The sequence below is a fragment of the Notolepis coatsorum genome, assembly GCF_963971535.1.
Source record: "Notolepis coatsorum genome assembly, chromosome: 12".
Lineage (NCBI taxonomy): Eukaryota > Metazoa > Chordata > Actinopteri > Aulopiformes > Paralepididae > Notolepis > Notolepis coatsorum.
In genome coordinates, this window is record NC_140176.1 from 51,338,505 (window position 1) to 51,360,789 (window position 22,285).

Sequence of the window (22,285 nt, forward strand, 5' to 3'; positions counted from 1 at the left end):
CTAGCAGGAGCACTCATTCAAGGGTACTACGACTATGCTTGCACCTCATGGTACCAAAGCACCTCAAAGGCACTAAAAACTAAATTGCAAACATCACAAAACAAACTGGTCAGACTACTGCTTGACCTTACTACTAGAACCCACCTCACCCCTGCCCACTTTGTCGTCTACTCTAAGCCATCCTAGGTTGTCAGAGTACAACTTGCAATGGGCCTGGTCTACAAAATACACTAAACCACTAAGGTACCCATGTACATGTCAAAATACTTCCCAAAGGTCAGTGAATACCACAAACACAACCCCAGAGGGAGCTCCACAAATCATGTTAAACCCAGATTCGGCTCAAACAAGGGACTAAACACATTTCGCAATTATGTAACAACAATGTGGAACGCCCTACCCACAGCTGTAAAGGAATGTGAATCACTACCCACCTTCAAAACCTCTCTAAAAGAGCACCTACGAGAGACTGGCCCCTGTAAATGTCCAAACTCAACCCCTTCCAATGTATAGTCCCCCCCCCAGTAAATTTGGTATTTTAGTTACAATTATTAAGATTCATTGATCGTTAACGCTATCAATGATCGATTCAGGAACGCGCTTACAATTTGCAACCCTACTGGATATACAAGGTTTTTACCTGACAGCCAATGTGATGTCAGTAATCAATGTCTGTGTGTGCGGCTCTGGCAATCTCATAGCTGATACGATTCCTTTATTAATCCCCTTGGGGGAGGTTCAGAGGTCACCTACAAAGTTCAGAGGTCATAGCAGCACAGGGAAGAGGGGGGGGGGGGGGTACAGGCAGAGTAATATAAATATATATATAAAATCCAAGATTATATCCATGTACTGTATGTTACAATACATGCCTGTTGATGACTATTTATGAGCTAGACGTGATACATAATACATAACCTTCGGAGGTGGAGATGAAACCCTCTCCTGTATTTTACCCTTCTTTCCTGCCGTCCTCCAGTTTCAATATTTTCCCGTAAATGTCCCGTATTTTGCCCTTCTTACAAAAAAGGCTACATTACCTGCCGTGAAGACAGGTGGCAGCAGTGTAGATTAGAACGTTAGCTGTAACTTGACAGGAAGAAGGACAGCAGCGTGAAAAGCGATCAGAAGGTGTTGAGAAATGCGAAGTCTGCAACCTATATGTACAACATGTCCCTTGTTGATGCAAGAGACCCCACAGGGAATGAAGTGGTATCCCCCATCCATTCTCTCACACACACACCCTCTCCCATCCATTTCAAAATTATTGAATGAATAGAATTGTTAAAAATTTATGAATTGTAAAACATTTCAATGATATGTACATTTCAATAATATTGATTGAATGAATAGAATTGTAAAAGAAAAATGTATGAGTTGTATGAAATACTAGTACATGTGTAGATTAACATGTTAATGCTACTACTACATAAAGTGCTGAATTGATGTCTTACGTTTCCATTCATTTAATGCAGGGATGTTCACAGCATTTCACTTTCCACCAGGTATCTGATTCACTTAATGTAGCAACTATAGTAAGTTCATCCAATCCTTGTTGCACCAATATCAAAAAAGTGGTTGCCTAGTGGAGATTTAGGATTCACTATGTGTACCGGTGCCTATACTGTATGTAAGGGGTATGTGAAATCAAGGTGGGACGGGGTGCCGGGAAATCTCCCTTATTTACAAATCCCAATGTTGACAGCTATGGATGTCACTGCACGATAAAAGTGTATAACATCTAAATTCCTCTATTAGTTTGGGTTCCTCTTCCATACGTACATTTTAATCTTTCAGCTAAATGAATAGAAAATCATCTAAGATAAATGCATGCTGAAATATTATTCCCCGAAACAATTCCCCTTGACACGCAACCATATGTATTCTGCTGATGAACTCTAATACCCCGCCTGCCTGCTCATGCAAGATTCAGAGGCCACCGAGAGGTGTTTGTAAATGCATTGGTTCCTTGAAAGGAGAACAGAGTGTTTGGGTGTATTTGCATCTGCGTGAGAGCGATAGAGACAGATAGAGAGAACGAGAGGAGAGAAACACAGAGAGAGACAGACAGAGAGAGAGAGAGAAAGAGAGGAGAGACACACACAGACACAGACAGACAGACGGAGGAGAGACACACAGACAGACAGAGAGAGAGAGAGAGAAGAGACACAGACAGAGAGAGAGAGAGAGAGAGAGAGAGAGAGAGAGAGAGAGAGAGAGAGAGAGAGAGAGAGAGAGAGAGAGAGAGAGAGAGAGAGAGAGAGAGAGAGAGAGAGATAAAGATAGAGAGGAGAAATATAGAAAGAAACAGCAAGGAATGTATAGTATTCTAATGTATTAGACCAGAGGCAATGCATAGGTGATGTGTGTATTGGATTATTAGAAATGAGCTTCATGTTGTTTCCCGAGGTGGCGATCAGCCCCCGAGGCGACGAGCGGACTGGACCTTCCTGGTCAGACAGAAAATGGAGAAAATGGAGGATTATGCAGAGATGGTGCGATGTGCCGAAGTATCCCTATCTCCTTCCCCAGTATTAATCCGCTACCACCCGACCCACCCACCCACCCACCCACACACCCACACACCCACACACACACACACACACACACACACACACACACACACACAGTTATTTCAACATCATCTGAGCTTGCCTGCTTGCTTTGGTCAGCTTACTAGTTGTCCTTTGATGATAAGAACGCGGGGGAACAGTCTGTAATTTATCAGTGGCTCCAGGCCCCGGGTTCTTTTGTGCTATCAGCCATATAAGCTGCATGCAGAGACAAAACACAACGCGGCCTAATCCGACATCGTTTCATCAACAGAGGATCTTTAGCCACTTGTTTGATGGCCAGACCCTAATGTCCTTTCTACAGCTGCAGCAGCGATATGGTCTATTGAAACGGAATTTTTTAAATACTTACAAATTAGGCAGTTTATCACCAAGGACACCTCACTGCTAATTAACAGTTCCACCGCGCAGGTGGAGAAAGCCCTCTCCTTGCAGATTCCTAAAAAACAAATATCTATTTTCTATAGTACTCTAAACCTTAATTCATCTTTATCTTCCCTTGTCACTAAACAGTCCTGGAAAAAAGTCTTGGACATAGAGATCACGGACGAGGCCTGGCAGGATGCATGGACCTACGCAAAAAAAATCTCTGTTTGCAACCGCACCAAGTCTATCCAAGTTAGAATCTTACATCACATTCATATTACCCCTGCCCTTAACACTTTCAGTGCCCAGCAGGGGGCACACATTTAGTGCTTGAATGCCCACCATCCACTTCAATGTTAGCATTAATATCGCCTAATCTATGTTTTAAATTATGTGTCTAATCTGCCCGTCGCATTATCAATGACTCATTTCCAGTCAACATTGTCGAAGCGGATTGTTTTTTTATCGGTTCATTTCCGTTTTATAGCATTTTGAAAAGCCCTCGTTTTCACGGAAAAATGAAAGATTCCATGATAATCGCCCTGTACTGTAATATTCTAGAACATTTTTCGGCCTATTTATGAATAGTTTTCAAATAAACGCTAGATTATCGATAGTATGTGTACGTGTGCACGCTGGTGCCGTGAGCTGAAATCGATTCTCTCAGTTCCTGATCGCTCTTACAGTCAAACAGCCATATCACATTATAGGAGAAAAGCTTATATCTCCGTGAAAACGGGTCTGATTATCCTAAGACTGGTCAAATAGATTCCTTGCCTGAGATCAGATGGTATCCAAATGGATTATTCCAATTCCTGATCGCCATTCCAAAAATCTATCCTTTTATTGATCCCACGCATATACTGTAAAACACATATTACACGCTATGCTGAGGGTCCAGAATGAAGCTGATCGGCTCCGGTTACATGCGTGAGAAGTAAAATGTGGATTCCGGAGTTTTTTTTTCTCATCCATTTTCATCAAGTCCAATCCAAAATGGTGCATTACCATCTGGGAGACGATAGGGGGCGCTTTTTCACATCTGAGCGCCTGGCGGGGCAGGATTACCACGATGAATTGAAAATGGGGGACCCTGATGTAAACAAGACGAAAGTCTTTCTCTGGTCTGCATCTCCTTAACAATTGTATGTATTCAGCTGTACTGTACTGTACCCATTCTGCAATCTGTTAATAAAGTTTTCAATCAATCAATCAATTAATCAACCAACGGTATACTCGGTTGATGAAATATGAATTCAGATCGCTAATAAAAAAAAAATCCGAGAATTCTCGTGATGGGCATTCAACCCGTGGGCTGATATCCCGAGAAATCTCGTGATGGGCATTCAAAGTGTTAAGAGTAAAATGGATCCCAATGCATCCCCACTCTGCTTTAAATGCAAGATAGAGATTGGAAACCACGTCCACTACTTTTGGTCCTGTGTAAAGCTCCAGAGCTATTGGTTCGACATCGTAGAGGAACTATCCGATATATTCCAGACCCCCATCGAACTGGATCCCCTCTGCCTCTTACTAGGCCTCCCAGATATTCATATTGCCAATTTCAAACATAAGAGACTGTTCAATTTGTTGACATTTGCTGCTAGGAAAAACATTCTGTTGTTCTGGATCAAGGACGAGGTCCCATCAAAGAGGTCATGGCACAACATTATTATGGACTGCATTCCCTGTGAATACATCACATGCATGTTACACTCTAAACTAGACACTTTATATGAGATATGGGACCCTTATCTGTCTCGTATCGGACCTGCACTGTCTGCCACTATACTCGATGGGTTTTCCCATTACCCATAGCCCCCCTATAGACCAATGCTGCCTTGTTTTTGTCCGATTGTGCTGGTATCGTTGCCGAGGGAACCATAATTACTGTAAATATGCTTACATATACATGCACACATACACACGCTCACACCACACATATACGCATGCACACACATAGAACATGCACGCGTAAATTACACAGGCATATTAAACATTCACACATAAAACACGCACATAGGTAATGCACACACACACACAGGTAAAACACACATCTACAAAGTACACACACTCATACACTCCGTACACACACAGTCTATCTTTGTCTAATGGTCCTAACACAGTTTATCAGTACACTGGGTGCTATCGTGGACCAGGAGTTGACTCCCTAACCGCCACTTCTGCTGTATATACAGTACAACATGTGAATATTTGAGCCATGTCTTTGTTGTTTGTCTTTTGTCATGTCTGATAATGTACTTTTATAGTTTATATTATGTCTTTATTATTTTTACTATAATTTCTGTTGTTATTATTGTTAGTGTTATTGTTGTTAGTGTCTCTATTATTATTACCGTAAATCTATTGTATTGTGATGTCTTGTTCTATGTATATTTTGAAAAAGTGAAAAAAAAAACATTTACAAAAAAAAAAAAAAAAAAAAACAGAGGATCTTTAGATAGCTCCGGCTAGATGGAAGGAAAAAAAAGAGCCCTCTACTCTAATAAGCATTTGGAGAGATTTGGGGGGGGGGAAAGGGTGGATGAATCAAATTTTTGGAGCTCATGATGACCGGAGAGGAAGGTATTCTTGGAGATAGAGTAGGATCTCTTGAATCGCTGCTCCATGGAGAATAAGGCGAGACTGGTGGTGTAGTTTCAGACCCTGAATGGGTCGACTCAAACCTGCCTAAGAACACTGGGGTGACTTTTGGACAATGCCTTAGGAATGGCCAGTGGGACTTGGACAGGGGGGGGGGGCAGCTGGCTGAAAGTGTAGGCAACCGATTTGTTTTCACTTACAAAACTCAAATTGTAAACATCTAGTAAGGCTTACAGTATGGCATGTTCTGACCTTCACACAAGCCCCCCCCCCCCCCCCCCAACAGTGATTGAATTGGAACGAAGCCAAACTGTGTCAAAGTGTGTCGATTCTGAACAGAGCGGGAGGGAGTCAATATCTTACACATAATATACACCCCATCTATCCTCATCGTCCATGCCGCCAACAAGCTGCGGGCTGAGTTAGCGTCTGAATGTTGGTTGTGCATCACAAGTGGTTCAGACTACCAACACTATCCCATCCAATTCCTTGGGACAATCTAACCTTATTTGGCTGCCCGGGCCAACGTCAATACAAACAGCAATCTTTCATGATACCCGCAAGGGCAAATTAGTCCCCCAGACATACATCAGATCGCCTTAACAGGAGAGAAAATTCCCTGACAATTTGCAGAGAAAATTTGGACTGTGTCCAAAAATAGTTGGTAGCTGGTAGCAGTAAAATGTGTGTCTCCCCCCCCTCCCCCCTCCAGGAGACATTTGCAACCCCCCCCCCCCCCCTCCCCGACAGACCTCACCAAACTGTTTTGGCTGATAACGCAGGCCCATACAAGAGACAATGGACCAAGCAGGACTCGCAACACTGTACCCAATTACACAGGCCAAGGATAAATACTAATGTTTAGGAGAACACAAATCAACACCGCCCCACAGGGACGGCCCCGGTCTCACATTAATATGTAATGCATTGTTGGTTAATCAGAAGCAATGAGAACCAGAATACAGATGTCCTGGGTAACAGGAATTGCATTGTTTTCTGAAGCAGAAAAGTTTGCACTTGCAATGTTGCTTGCTCTGTGTTTTTCTTGAACAAAACAAAGTCGCTTTACACTAAGGGGCGGGGGGTAGTGAGATAAACAACGGACAAACATGACACAAACACACAAGGATGGGCGGGGGGCTAAGGGAAGGCAAGATGGGCCTTGAGGTGGGATAATGACTTAGTGGAGAGAGTTCCAGAGCCTTGGAGCTGCCCTGGAGAAGGCTGTGTACGAAAAGCTGGACTTGGGGGTGGAGAGGGTTAGTAGGGGGAGAGGAGGTCAGAGAGATATGTTGGTGAAGGGCTTTGTAGGTGAAGACCAGGATTTTATCTGGTGGGAGACAGGAAGCCAGTGGAGGTATTTTAGGACTGAGGTGATATGGTGCCAGGATTTGGTGTGAGTTAGAAGTCAGGCGGATGCGTTCTGGACCAGGTGGAGTCTATTGACGGAGCTACTGTAGCGGAGTGAGTTGCAGTAGTCAAGACGGGAGGGAATGAAGGCGTGGATCAGTGTTCCAGCAGCAGGGAGCGGGAGAGAGGGCCGGTTCTTTGCAATATTGCGAAGGTGGTAGAAAGAGGTTTTGACAATTTGGTGGATATAGGGCTGGAGGGAGAGGGAGGGGTCAAAGATCACACATAGGCTGCTTGTGCCTGGGAGGAAGAGGAAATGAGCGAGAGAGAGCTTACCTGTGCAGCAGAAATAAAACAAGCTTGGCTTCCACTTTTGAAGCCTGGCGCTGTGTGCTACAAACAACAAAGGTTTTCCACAGACTCCCAGAGGCACCAGCAGCTTTGGGGACAGATTTTTTCCCAAGAGATGCACAATGTGTGTCGTTTTTGATGAGGAACACAATGGCTGATCTTATTTAGGCACCCTGGCTGATTACAGGGCCCTGGACATAGACTCAAATACAAAATCATTTTCTCAGAGCATTTGATTTATTGGTAGCCACCAGGACATAGAGAATTTCACCAAATATGACCAAAATGGTTCTAAAAAAGATTGGCTACCCCACCTTTGACCTTTAAGCGTGGGAAAATCTCAAAACAACATGCATATCATTTAGTAGAACCTTAGGCGAACATACTGATGGATGGACTCTGAATTATCACATGCGCATACACACAAAAGCACCAAGTGACATCACACAAGCACACTTACTACATGCACACACTGCTGCTAACATATACCTTGTATTGTATAGGTTGTATAGATATAATATACATTGTGTATTATGTTTAGCTTATAGTTTAGTTTATACAGTAGTTATAGTTTATAGTACAAGATACCTTTATTGCCACACAACCAGGTTGGTGGCATTTGTGATAGTTATAGTTTGTGTAAATAGGATATACGTTGTGTTGATGTTTTTATGAATGTATGTACATTTAAAAAAGCTGTGACAATAAAATAATCTGAATCTGAATATACTGTAGGTGTCAGCTCTACAGATTGGAAATATCAACACTATGGGGATGTTTCTGGTTTCCAACGTCTGGCAGCAGCCTTCCCCCTCAGGGCTGATGGTTGCTTTGCTATGGGTTCGTACAAAACTATACACCCTTTCTTCATCAACATTATCTTTACTTATATTAACTCCAGAACCAAACCAGCATGTGTGTGGGGAGAGACATGACACAGGTCATTGGACGCTGCATGTGTGCTGGAACCGGAGAGGTTAATCATGCGCATGGTAAAATCTTCATGGTTGATACAAATTTATTGTTAAAACATGGCTAATCAAATACAATTTAGGTTAGGAGTTCAGTAGAGGACTTGACTTTCTCAGGCCAGGAAAAGGGGTCACACACCCCTGACTTTCTGCGAGTTCGCATCTTAAGCCATTGCTGGGAAAAGGGGGGAGGGATGACCAGGTAAGGGGAGAGGATGAGAGAATGAGAGGATGAGAGGATGAGGCGATACGGGGGGGGGGGGGACTATTCCAGTACAAAATGCAGATGAGAAGATAAAGACGTACGTTTCAGCCCGGAAGAGGAGGTTGGAGGTCTGGAGGAAGATGAGGAAGAGGAAGACGACGTCTTGATGGGGAAGGAGGTCTTCCCGCGGCGTGAGGAGGGAGCCAGTACCCGGGAGCGTTTGATGGGGATGACTGCCCTGGGAGGAGGGGCCACCCTGCCGTGGTAGTCAAAGAGCCTGAAGAGAAGGGACACTTGTTACATAAATGGTAAATAGTGCATTTATATAACGTTTTTATCCAAAGCGCTTCACAATTTTTTGTTCCTCACATTCACCTATTCAATCACACATTCACACACCGACAGTGGAGGCAACCATGCTCATCGGGAGCAGTTAGGGGTTAAGTGTCTTGCTCAAGAACACTTCGACACACTGCCCGGGAGGAGTGGGAATCCTCTGTCGCCCCATCTCACTATCTATACTAATAGGGAGGTGTAGTCTGACGTCACTGGTTGTTCCACCCGTATAGGGATTTATCATTGGGAAAATGGATTATCGGCTATTGTAACAATTCTGCCGCATGGAAATTGAAAAGCTTTAAATTTTTGCACAAAATGAGTTCCCTTCTATCACTAACATTATTGTTTAAACATTTTTGGTTGAAATACAATTTCGCGATTTTTTTTATGATTAATTGCGAATATTTTCATGTTGAGCTATAGATTGTGGATGAATAAGCACAGAAAGGTACACCATGCCAATGTTAATGTTTTATTTGTTTTAAACGAGGCGATTTAGAAATGGGCAATGGGGAAATACATTGCGTTGGACAGAGGGTGGAACACGAAAAACGGCAATGACGTAACCACTACTACACCTCCATATAGCTTACAATCACGTCTTGTATTATATGACATAACATGTTCCAATACATCTACAGGCTTGGGGAGTAACGGAATACAGTAACCGGCATTACGTAATCAGGATACTGTGACGAGACTTGTGGTGTTCAGGTTTGCCACGGACCAAAACAAACAATTCCAATGTCCACACAAGCACAATTTCAATAAACAAGAATATTTATTGATCAACAGTACAGGTCCGATGGGCAAGAGTAGTCAAATTACAGTCCAGGGTCAAAACATGTTCCAGGCTCTCGTATAAAAAGGGAATGTTCAATACTCAGGGTTTGTCGTCCGGTCCAGGGTCAGTTTCACAAGGGGGTATCTCAGCCAGTCCAGGGTCCAGTAACACAAACACCTTCTCGCTCTAATCTCTCCTTCAAACTACCTCTCACCTCTCAAACTCAGTATCTCACACTCTCTCCACAAACTCTGCTCCTTCCTCACCTCCACTCAACTCTTCCCTGTCTCTCCTAGGGCTTTATGCTATGTGTGTGTGTGTGTGTTTGTGTGTGGGATGTGGGTGATCACATGGTGCACAGGTGTATTCCATCAGTCCTAATCAACTCCTCAATTAACCCTCCTCTGCCTGTGACAATAGTATCTCCCTTCCTACACGTAACCAAGTGACGAGGGATGATATCTGCCACAATACATAAAAGACACAGGATATAGAGAAAGATGTATCAGATTACCCATACCATTAAACAAAAAGGGGATTTTCTTTTTTCAGGATTACATTTGAAAAAGAATATGAAATAAATGTTTTTATGTTATTATATCAACACCCCCGCCCTCTCCTCTGCCCTCTGAACGAGTGTGAAGCTAAAATGGGAAACCCGTTAATGACAATAACACACTGCTTGTGAGTTTGCCATGTGTATTAACACTTCCTGCGCCAAAAACGTCGTACAATGGGTTTCAAGTTCATGCGAATTCTGCCAGATCACGGCGTACGACGTTATTTTGATCATATTTCATATTTTCGCCATGGTATTCATATTTCCCTCACGGAGCCTTGTCTGATGCTGTGGAACTCGGCACAACTCTGCAACGCTTCAATACTGCCACCTGGTGGATGATCGACGAGTTGCCAAACCGGAAGTGGCCGGTTGGATATCGGTGCGTCTCCTAAATCCGGCTGGCCACTCGCATATCGTTGCGGGACTCAAGCCACACACCGTGGATATGGATCGCTGCCATAACTCAATAATCGACATGATTTGGGCATGTATTAGTATTACTGTATACAAACCGGAAATGGATCTACTCGATCCCCATCAAATAACTGGGATCTTTTTGCTCCAGTGTCATCGCCCAACGGTAAGAGGAGGCTGACGTTATTTTCAGCGTGAATGTTTATTATTATCCATACAAACTGCTCTGATCTATATATCACCCATACTACATGAAGCATTTAACGACGATCACAGAATTATAAACGACCCCCCCCCCCCGTTCACCCGCGCATGATCAGTCATAACGTTTAGGACCATGTACAGTTGAAATTTTTTATATAGCGTGGATCGGAACCAAACGGCATTTGATAATCTATATATGCATTTATGCCTATATCTCACGTTCTAGGAATTACTGCAGAAAACGATAAAAACATATTTATACTCTAGACGGTATTTTCGTATGAATGTGTGAATGAAAAAGTAAAACGTTCCTACATCCTGAATGATAGATAATCGATGTTGAATGGGCCATAGTAATGTCAATTTAGCAATACAATTTAAAAAGTTATAGCCCTGCAAAGAAGGTGAACATCTCCATAGACTTACAGTGCTGGCAGAGAATGGTATAAGATGATCAAACTCCGTGGCAGTTAATGTGTTAATAGTTGCATTGGTGATGTCGGTAATACATTTCAGTAACCTACTGGTGCAGCACACAGTAAGTAGCCTGTGTTAGTTTGGTTGAGGAATGGGGTGTTTTTGGAATGTGGTTCTTTCAGAAATATTTTGGCTCCTGAGTTGGCAAGGTCTGAGTACCACTGCCCTAGCTATTAAGGGCTGGCGTGTTTGTAAGTGCTTCGATGGGGAGGGGATGGAGGAATATCTGCAGGCTGGTTGTGGTGGACAGGTCTGGATCAAAAAGTCCAGGGACATTATTTTGTCCCAGTCCGTTCCAGAATCCACGTGTAATTCAAAGAAGCATTTGCACTGAAGTAAAAGTCATGTTACTCATCTTTTTTTGTGTCTTTTTTTCACATGGACATTGAGGTAATCCAAAAGTAACTGAAAGTAACCTGATTACATTACTTTAATATTGTGATACATAAGAGTAAGTTTCCATCAGGTAATTTGGAACTGTAACAAGTAACCCTCCCAACCCTGTACGTCTATCTTCACATCACACACAGATAATCCATCTGAGAGCCGCTAGGTAGAGCGAGCAAGTCACTCCAGCTATTTCACAAAGAGCGCATTTCATTTCAAAAGCCATTATCTGCTCCCTATATTGTATCTGAAAGACAATTTCGACTGCATTCTCCAGGGAGGGTCTCTCTTTCTTGCTCGCTCGCAAATGGCCGCAACACAAACAAAATGTCAAACATCTCTCTTTTGAAAATGCCTCGATATCAGCTCTTCTTTCCCTGAAACCCAATCATCACATACAGAAATCACCCCATCCAAATAATCCCTCCTCGTTGTCCTCCGGAATAAGGGCAGAATGAAAGAGAGGAGGTGCTAAATGTCAAATGGAAGGTGTCAGCTTTGACTATCTGTGAGCACTGGGCTCCTATCACAGCTCTCTGCGAGTTTGACATTTAGAGAACGTCTTTGTGGACGAATGCTCTCTGATCACACAGAGCAAATGAAGGGGAAACAACAAAATAGATTTGTTTTCAAGTCTTGGGGTCACGATTCGATTTAGATTCACATTCTTCCCCTGGAGAGGGAGAGCTTCTCTGTACTTCCCTGAAATCTGAGTTGCATGTGTGGCTGACTGTTGCACGTGCATCACTAATGGGCCGAACCCATCATGGTCCAAATCCAAGTCTAATTATTTAGCTACTACATGTAATAATGGTACTTCTCTGCATACAATTGATCAAATGAAATATTTGGACATGCAGTATTGGATTGACTCTGAACTCGCATTCAAACCATATATTGATAATGTTTTATGTAAAGTGAACTTTGGAATTGGTGTTCTATACCGATCTAAACATTGCCTTACAATTAAGTGTCAAAAGGAAACTTGCTTTCCAACTTATATTACGCTGATGTTGTTCCATAAAAATGCTTCTAAAACAAACCTGCTCCCTCTTAACACTTTGGATGCCACTGGTGAACATGGTCAAAACATGGTTGAATGCCAGCACCCACTTCAATGATAGCGTTGTGAACGCATAATCTATGTCTTAAATTATGGCTATGTGTCTAATCTGGCCGTCGCTTATCAATGACTTGTTTGCAGTCAACATTGTCGAAACAGATTGTTTTTTAATCAGTTCATTTCCGTTTTATACCATTTTGAAAAGCCCTCGTTTTCTTGAAAGTTTCAGAAAAATATAAAGATTCCGTGATAAACAGCATTTACTGGAATATTCTGGAATACACAAAAAACTGTCATTTTTCGGCCTATTTATGAATCGTTTTCAAATAAACGCTAGATTATCGATAGTATATGTGTACTTATGCACGCTAGAGAAGCTAGCTGAAAAATCGATTCTCTCATTTCCTGATCAGCGCACACACACACACACATACACATAGGGCAAACGCTGATATCTCTGTGAAAACAGATCTGATTATCCTAAGGCTGCGGTTAGACTGACTGATGTTTTCGTTTCGTTTTGATGATGAGTTTCGCTTTTCCAGGTCGCAACGTAGCGGTAGGCAAGTCAGACATTCGTTTTGCTACCTGAGCACTTTAGTTTTGTCACCTGAGCACAGTGATGTAGTACAATGTCAAAGCAGTAGGTGGCGAACATGAAGGCAATTGTCAACCAATCAGAACTTGAACGTGCCAATACACTTCCTGCAAAGAAATGTCAACACGCCGCCATCTTTAATGCCTCCGGCTATTTAGCCAATGCAGCACTTATTTTTCAGCAAAGTGTAATAAAAGTGCAATAAACAAAACGGATACATTCACTGTGTGTTCTGCCTCTCATTTGTTGATGAAACAAAACTAACATCAACACAAGTGACCACCAAGAGCGGATAGTTTAGTCTCAAAAAAGATCGGCGATGTTGTTAGCTACATTGTTAGCTACATGCTAACGTGAATGGAATATGCCAGTATAACAGTATAGCATTGTGGCTAGCAGCTAACGTTAGCTCACGTTAACCAGCCAGCACCAAACTGATGATATCGGGAGCTATCAGTAGCTAGATAACATTAGAGACAACGCCTAGTGTATTAAACAAAAGTGAATAGATGACTGGGCCATTTTGTTTAATGCTTGTTAAGATTGAAAGAGGAGCTTGAGCTAACAGGGTCTGATACTGTAGCTAACGCTAGCTCACGTTAGCCAGCTGCTCATGCAATCGTGCTAGCAGAATGAATGGATGTCAACTTTATTTAACATATTGCATAATGGGTACAATACAATACGGCTCAATACAAACAATTGTTAAGGGAATGCAGACTGTTGTAGCTTGGACTGGGGTCCTTATAACAATAACTTGACAACACATGGTAGCTGCAGCTATAGCTCTGTTGTCATCGGACGTTGGTGAGAGCATGCAGATGTGGGTATCTACTGCGCATGGGCGTTGAGCAACAACGGCTCCGCGCAGATTACACAACACCTTTTCAGCGTTCCCGCTAGGGCAGCGCGTTTTCCTGCCAAAACGTCATTTCTATCCAATAGGGACAGCAAACGTATTCAAAACGTATTCAAACGAAAACAAAAACAGTGTGTGTAACAAGGGCCTAAGACTGGTAAAATAGATTCCTTACCTCAGATCAGATGTTCTCCAAAAAGATTATTCCAATTCCTGATCGCCATTCCAAATATCGATCGCGTTTATTGATTCAGCGCTGGGTACTGGAAATATGTATTCCACGCTGTTTTCCGGCTCGGCAATCACTTCGATCTCTTTGGATGGCTTGCCGGATAAGTAAAATGAGGAAACTGGATTCCCCCCCCCCCCCCCCCCCCCCATCAGTCTAGTCCAATGGGGTGCAGTTACACAGGGAGAGACGATAGGGGGCGGTATTTTCCCAATGGAGCTCAGAGAGAGGTTGCTGCACTAACGTGAGACTAGATTGATAAATAAAAGAAAAACGACAAACAAACGCTATATAGCGTTGCTGGCATTCAACGGTCGGCATGAACTAACATTGCAACATATAATATAATATAATAACTTTATTTGTATAGCACTTTTCATACAGAGGTTGCAGTTCAAAGTGCTTCACAACAGTAAAAAATACAGGCATAAGCGAGCATAAAAAGATAGACAGGTAGAATCACAGTGTTTCACATTAGGATCTAGCATCCCAATAGGCTCTCCGCTTACAGTTTTCAGTAACACAATAGTAAAAATAGTTTAAAATGATTCAGTTTAAAAATAGTCAAAAAATTATAAAATAGAACGGACATAAAAAAATACAGGCATGAGCGAGCATACGAAGATATGGCAAATCACAGTGTTTCACATTAGGATCTAGCATCCTAATAGGCTCTCTATTCAGTAATACTCCTGTAATTCATGAACAAATAATCACAGTGTTTCACATTTGGATCTAGCAAATAATAAGAATAGTTTAAAATGATTCAGTTTAAAAATAGTCATCAGTAAGAAGTAAAAAGTGCAATAACCGACACATGAATTTGATAGGCATGTGTATAAGAGTAGGCAGGGTAAGAATAAATACAAGTTGTGTCAGGATATCCCTGATGTTTCCTCTTGCCACTAGGTGGTAGCAGATATCTATCAGTGAAATGCCTGAGCAAAGAGATAGGTTTTAAGCTGTCTTTTAAAGATGTCTAGCGAGTTGGCTTCCCTGATGTTTTGGGGTAGTTTGTTCCATAGTTTTGGGGCATAGTTGATAAAGGCTGCATTAATGATCCTCTTTTGACTGCTTCTGGGAGCCTCTAGTAGTCCAGCAGCTGATGATCGCAGTGTTCTTGCTGGTGTGTAATTTATTAGAGTGTTGGCGATGTAGCTAGGTCCCTGTCCATTTAGAGCTTTGTATGTAAGGAGAAGGACCTTAAAGTCAATTCTAAATGTTACAGGAAGCCAGTGTAAAGCGGCTAAGACTGGACTAATGTGCTCTCTCCTTTTGGTTCTAGTTAGCAGTCGGGCTGCAGAGTTTTGGATTAGCTGAAGCCTCTCTGTGGTTTTCTTAGGGAGACCTGTGAAAAGTGCATTACAGTAGTCTAACCGGCTAGATATGAATGCATGAATTAGCTTCTCAGCATCGTTCCGATTAATAAATGGTCGTACTTTTGCTATATTTCTGAGATGGAAGAACGATGTTTTCGTCACTTTGCTAATATGAGAATTGAAGTTCAGTTCTGAATCTATGATAACCCCAAGACTAGTGACCTCAGATTTGATCCAAGGGGTTAGTCCCCCCAGGTTCTTTATTAATGTTTCTTTTTTAGTTTTGGAGCCGATAATTAGAATTTCAGTTTTGTTCTCGTTTAGTTTCAGGAAGTTCTTACTCATCCATTTATTTATTGCCAGTAAGCAGTCTGTAATGGAGATAATCGCTGTATCATTTGGTTCAGCAGATATGTACAGTTGTGTATCATCCGCATAGCTATGGAAATCTACATTATGTTCTCTGATGATATCACCCAGCGGTAACATGTAAAGGGAGAAGAGTAAAGGACCTAAGCAACTCCCTTGTGCAACTCCATAGTTGTTGTCGTATATATCAGACATGTGATCTCCTAGTTTAACATAGAATTTCCTCCCTCTGATGTATGTTTTAAACCAGCCCAGCACATGGTCTGAGAAACCAACATGGTTTTCAAGACGATCGATTAGAATATCGTGATCGATTGTATCAAATGCTGCACTGAGATCTAACAGGATAAGGATGGAGATCTTATTCTCGTCAGAGTTTAGTCTGAGGTCGCTGATTATTTTGGTGAGGGCAGTTTCAGTGCTATGATATTTTCTGAATCCTGACTGAAATTCTTCTAAGATGTTGTTTTCTTCAAGAAAGGAATTTATTTGAACTGAAACTATCTTCAAGTACTTTACTAATGAATGGTAGGTTGGATATTGGACGATAATTTGCCATTTCATTACTATCCAAGTTAGGTTTTTTTAGTAATGGCTTTACAACTGCTGTTTTAAAGGCATCCGGGAAAATACCAGTCCTAAAGGAAGTGTTTATGATATCTAGCACAGGGCTTGAAACACTATTAAATACCCGTTTGAAGAAAGCTGTAGGTATAGGGTCAATATCTGAGGTGGAGGAGTTACATTCTGAGACAGTTTTGCAGAGTACATCTAATGTGATGCATGTGAAACTTCTCATGGTTACATTGCACGGTTTGCCGCAATCAGCTTTATTTCCATCATGAGTAATGCTGGCCCTGATCAAGGTTATTTTGTTGGTAAAGAATAGTGCAAGTTCTTCACACTTAACCGTTGATGACTGAGGAGGTGTAGGGGCAGTGTTGAGTAGTACATTAATAGTGGAAAAGAGGATTCTGGAGTTTCCAGCATTTTCTGTAATGATTTTAGAGAAGTAATCTTTCCTTGCTAAGCGGATGGTTTTATTATAAGCAGTTAAAGCATCTTTGTATATATCACAGCATATGGTGGTTTTTGTTTTTCTCCATTTTCGCTCCGCTGCACGACATTTCCTTTTTTCTTCGTTGAACGTATTATAGTTTAACCAGGGCGAGGCTCTAGTTCTCTTCTTTTTCGTTTTTAATGGGGCGACAGAATTTAATATAGATGACATTGCATCATTGAGATTTTCTACCATTTCATTTAGAGAGCTGTCATGATTGTGTGGTTCATGTAGTCTGATAAGATCAATGAACTTTGATTCAGCTTTGTCGTTTAGGAGCCTCTTTTTAACTATGATTTCTTTTTTTGTTTTAGTAAGGGTTATTTGAGTATCAAAAAATATACAGTGATGGTCGGAGAGAGGTAATTCAGTTATTGAGATATTTGTTATGCTTAGCCCAGTTGTTGTTATAACTAAGTCTAGTGTATTCCCAAGCCGGTGAGTTGCATTTGTTATATGCTGTATTAGGTCAAAGCTATCCAGTAGATTTTTTAGTTCTATAGTTTTGGAGTCTGTTTTCTTATTAAAATGGATGTTCAAGTCTCCATTTAGGATCACCTTATCATATCCGGTAACACATAGTGAGATCAGTTCAGAGAGCTTCTGTATAAATATTGGTGAGTGTCTAGGCGGGTGGTATATTCAAGTTTCAAGTTTCAAGTTTCTTTAATATTTGTCATACAGAAGTACAGAATACTTTTATACAAAATGCTTCTTACTGTTACGCTCCAGAGACTGTGCAAGACAAGATAAGTATGAAATAAAATAACATAGTAAAATTAGAAGTAAAAAAATGAGGTCACAGTGTTCAGTTTAGACATATGTACAATGTTCGATGCAGAATAGACGTAGTTACCATACAATATACAATACTGTGCAGTGTACTAATATACAATACTATATAGTGCAAGGCAGAAATGGGACGAGGTGCAATTTAGGTACAATTCACAGTAGGTGTACGAGTTGTAGTGCAAATCCTTTATCAATAAATATAAAGTGTAAAGTGTGTTTGTGTGATCTAAAGTGTGGAGAGTGGGTGCTGCAGTGTGTTGTTTGTTTGAGTGAGTGTGTGCGTGTGGGTGTGTGTGCTGTGTGCATTTGATGGTTGTTGCATAGTGTTTATTGTTCGTTTAGCAGCCTGATGGCCTGGGGATAGAAGCTTCTTCTGAGTCTTTCTGTGCTCGCCTTAAGACTCCGGTATCGCTTGCCTGACCGCAGCAGTTCAAAGAGGCAGTTGTTCGGGTGGCTCGAGTCCTTAATAATTCTCTTAGCCTTCCCCTTGCACCGCTTGTTGTAAATGTTCTGGAGGGTGGGAAGCCCCCCTCCAATTGTGCGTTCGGCTGAACTTGTCACTCTTTGTAGTCTGCTACGGTCTTGTGCAGTGCTATTCCCAAACCAGGAGGTGATGTTGCCGGTCAGGATGCTCTCTATTGTACATGAGTAGAAGTTCCTAAGGATCTTCTGACTGACTTGGAACTTCCTTAGGCGCCTGAGGAAGTAGAGGCGTTGTCGTGCCTTCTTCACAACACTGTCAATGTGTGTGGTCCATGTCAAGTCCTCGGATATGTGGGCTATATTGTGACAATAATAGTTGATTCTGTTTTTAGTTCAATGGCAAGATATTCCATTGACATGAACTCGCCTAGTTCTGTGATTCTAAACAAGAGTTTTGAGGAGAAGATTGCTGCAACTCCTCCGCCCCTTTTATTTTTTCTGGGTATTTGAAAAAAGTTATAGTCTGGTGGACAAGCTTCTATCATTATTGATGTAGCTGTGTCATTATTTAGCCATGTCTCTACTAGGCAGATGCAATCTAAGTTATTTTCTTTAATCAGATCATTTACTAAGAATGTTTTATTATTCAGTGATCTGACATTTAGGAAAGCTAATTTTATTTGTTGGACTTCTTTAGAGGAGGTGTGCTTTGGCTTGACCGTGATGGCCCTGAGGTTAATAGCAGGTAAACGCATTGATGGCGTATATTTTTCACCATGCCATTGGCTGGTTATGATTACTTGTATGTTTTGAGAGATGGCATGGAAATTGTGCTATACTGCACCGTACTGACTGCACTGTGCTTTCGGGGACATTTGATCAGACGAGATGGCATTGTGTGATATGGGGGGGGGGGGGGGGGGACGCCTTGTGCTGCTGCACTTCGTGGTGAGATTGTGTCCTTCATGACTATCTCTCGTGCTGGTATGAGCTTAATATTCTTGGAGGCCATCAAGGCATGTTTGCTGATAGGAGCTTTGAACCTAAGCGATTTGGGAAGAAGCCATTTCTTTGAAAACGTTCTGGGTTATTCCAGAAAACATTGAATTTGTCAATGAATTTCAGGCCGTGTAAAAGACATGCAGCCCCTAACCATGAATTAAAATTTAGGAGTCGACTGAATGCTTCCTGTCCTCTGCGAAAGCATGCAATTGGTCCACTGATGGACACATCAGTGTTTGTGTCAAACGATCCAGAGTGAATGACAATTTTTGTTATTCCCGGTCTCATTAGTGTTGGAAGTTTTTCGACCAGCTCTTTCACAGATGTATTGTCTAGACAGATATTTTCTGTGTTTGCCATCTCCACATACCTTGTTGTGGAATCTCCAATCAGTATGCAGTCTATTTTCTGTGTGAGGTTAGCATTTTTTTTTCCAACAGTTTTGGGGCCGTTTGTTTTTGGGCTAGGCCTAGTCTGCCGGTTCTTTCCACAGTCCTGTGGCCTTGGTGAAGCCTCGTTAGCCTTCTCAATAGCCGGCATGTTAACGCTGGTCCCGTACCTTCGGCGTTGGCTACCGCGACGTTCTCCTCGGCGCATGATAGTCTCTTCACTGTTAGCCGTTTGCTCGGTCTGGGTCGTGTTTGCTAGCCGTGTCGCTAGTGGCTCCGTTTTCCTCGTCGTCTCGTCGTTAGCGTGTGCTTCGCTAGCATTAGCGTGAGCTCCGGCATGCCAGCTGTTTGCTTCGCTAGTGTTAGCGTGAGCTCCGGTATTCTTGCTATTAGCGTCGTTAGCGTGAGCTGCGTTACGCTCGCTGTTTGCTTCGTTAGCGTTGTTAGCCACGCTTCTATGTCTCTTTGCTTTGGGTGTTGATATGCGTGTTTCCGAGAGTAGGTTGAAACTATTTCCTGGCGGTACCGGGGGTGAGGTCCTGGATAGTTTATTTCTCCTTTTATCCTTGACGGTGATCCACTGCTTTGGTCTAGCTCCTTGGTTGTGCCAAGGACCGTCTTTTGGGTGGTGCTGTTCTGTAGCTACTAGCATAGGCCAGTTCTCAATCATGGTATTGTTGGCTATATTTGTAGTAGCTTCATAAATAGAGTCAATGAGTTGCTCATCCTGCTGTATTTGGTACAGGGTAGAAACCCGAGCCTCCAGCTCTACAATCCTCTTACTCATCTCCAAGCAATTAGTACATTCTGTGGGAGAGCCGAGTCCCGGCATCTTCCCTTATTTCCTGTCTTTTCAGGTTAGGCTAAGCTGAAGCTAAGCTAGGTACTTAGTGGTGGTGGTGGTGGTGATGATGATGGTGGTGATGATGGTGGTGGTGGTGGTGGTGATGGTGGTGGTGGTGATGGTGGGTCACTCACTTCACAACCGGGGTCTTTATGAAATATCATACAGGAGAGCTGTCTGTCGCTCTCTCCTAAACAGGGCAGCTTCCGTCGCTCTCCCCTACACGGGGCAGTTCCGTTGCCCTGGAGCTGTGCTATTACTCACACGACCAAAACCACTGTCGTCTTCCGTCTCGTTAAAACTCAAAATAACAAGGAAAGCCTTCCTCGTCTTTCATAAATATCCTTGCCTTCCGACATAGTCCTTTGTGTGTAGCTGATAAGACGGCTCGCTATTCCTCCCACGGAGAATCTTGCTACTCGTTCTTTCGACTGTGGTAAAAAATCTGAATAGATAAGAAGATTCACAGTTCTGGAGAAGTACCATAGGAACTGGGAGTTAACATACAGAGTAATTAAAGTTGAAAGGGCTGTAATAAATCATTATAATAGCGATAGGCAAAAGCAGCGGAGCGGAGCGACAGTGAAAGCAGCTTGCGTTGCTGAAGCAGGAAGTATTGTAATATAACATAATATAACATATAGCGTCGTTGGCACTCAAAGTGTTAATGCAGTGTACAATAGCCTATGCATATTTGTCCTCGGATCACCTTTTCTTACTCATCCTTGTACAATGTATGATGGCCTCCCAGTATAAGACACATTCATTGGTTGCAACACATTTGTAAATGTGTCCACTTCACCAATCCCCATTACCTACAACAGTTTGTTTAAATTCAAAACTTCAAATCTTCAACTGAGTCACTCTGCTCAGCTTTTCCTCTTTATTCATAAAGTTACAAAAGCAATTGGAAAACAACCTTTTATGTTTAAGCTTTTATATTCTTGATCCCCCCCCCTCCTATCCCAACTTTGAAAGGAAGTGGTGGTCTGCTTGAGGACTGGTCTTTATCATATAATACTCTAGGAAAAACCAGGGCTCTACGCTAACCTTTTTCCCAAGGAGCACATGTGCTCCTAAATGAAAAAATTAAGGAGCACACAAAGAAATTTAGGAGCACCCAAAAATATTTAGGAGCACAGTGAAAATATTTCAAGTAACAGTTAATTTTTTTTTTCAAAAATAAATTTATATTTGTACTGTGCGTGCATGTGTGTAAATTAGCTCTTGCTACAACCCTGCATGTTTACATTTTGTATTTTGTACTTGATGTACATGTGCTGTCCCTATCAAATAAACTATCAAATCAAACTACTGCTACAAAAGGTTCAGTCACTTAACTTTAGCTTTTGCCCCTTTTATGGGGAGCATGTCTATGTTCCCCGGGTCCTATGTTCCCCGGGTTCTATGTTCCCCGCTTTGATTGATTGATAGATTGAAAATTTTAGACCACCAGCCCTGATTCCAAACTCTAACCTTAACCAGTTTGAACGAGGGCCCAAGCTTAACCGTTCGAAACAAGGCGGACATTAATAATTAATAAAATAATAAAAATTTATAAAATGTTCAATCTATTAATCAATCAAAGCGGGGAACATAGGACCCGGGGAACATAGGGATGATCCCCTTTTATGCATACAATGCCTATGTTTTGGCTGTGTTTCTCTTTTGGAAAAATAATCCTTTCAGGGTTGCCTATTGAAATACTGTACACCTCCAGTACAGAAACATTGTTTATGAGTTTGCGTGTC

The 22,285-nt window shown here is 42.0% G+C and overlaps 1 protein-coding gene across 1 annotated transcript in view; it reads right to left on the bottom strand.

Annotated features, from left to right (window-relative positions):
* ralyl (RALY RNA binding protein like) overlaps nt 1–22,285 on the bottom strand; it is a gene marked incomplete at its 5' end in the record, with an annotated part of 216,092 nt that overhangs the window by 30,815 nt on the left and 162,992 nt on the right. The window contains one exon of the mRNA XM_084325567.1: nt 8,522–8,697. Coding sequence (XP_084181693.1) covers nt 8,522–8,697 — 176 coding nt within the window. The remainder of the gene's footprint in view (nt 1–8,521; nt 8,698–22,285) is intronic.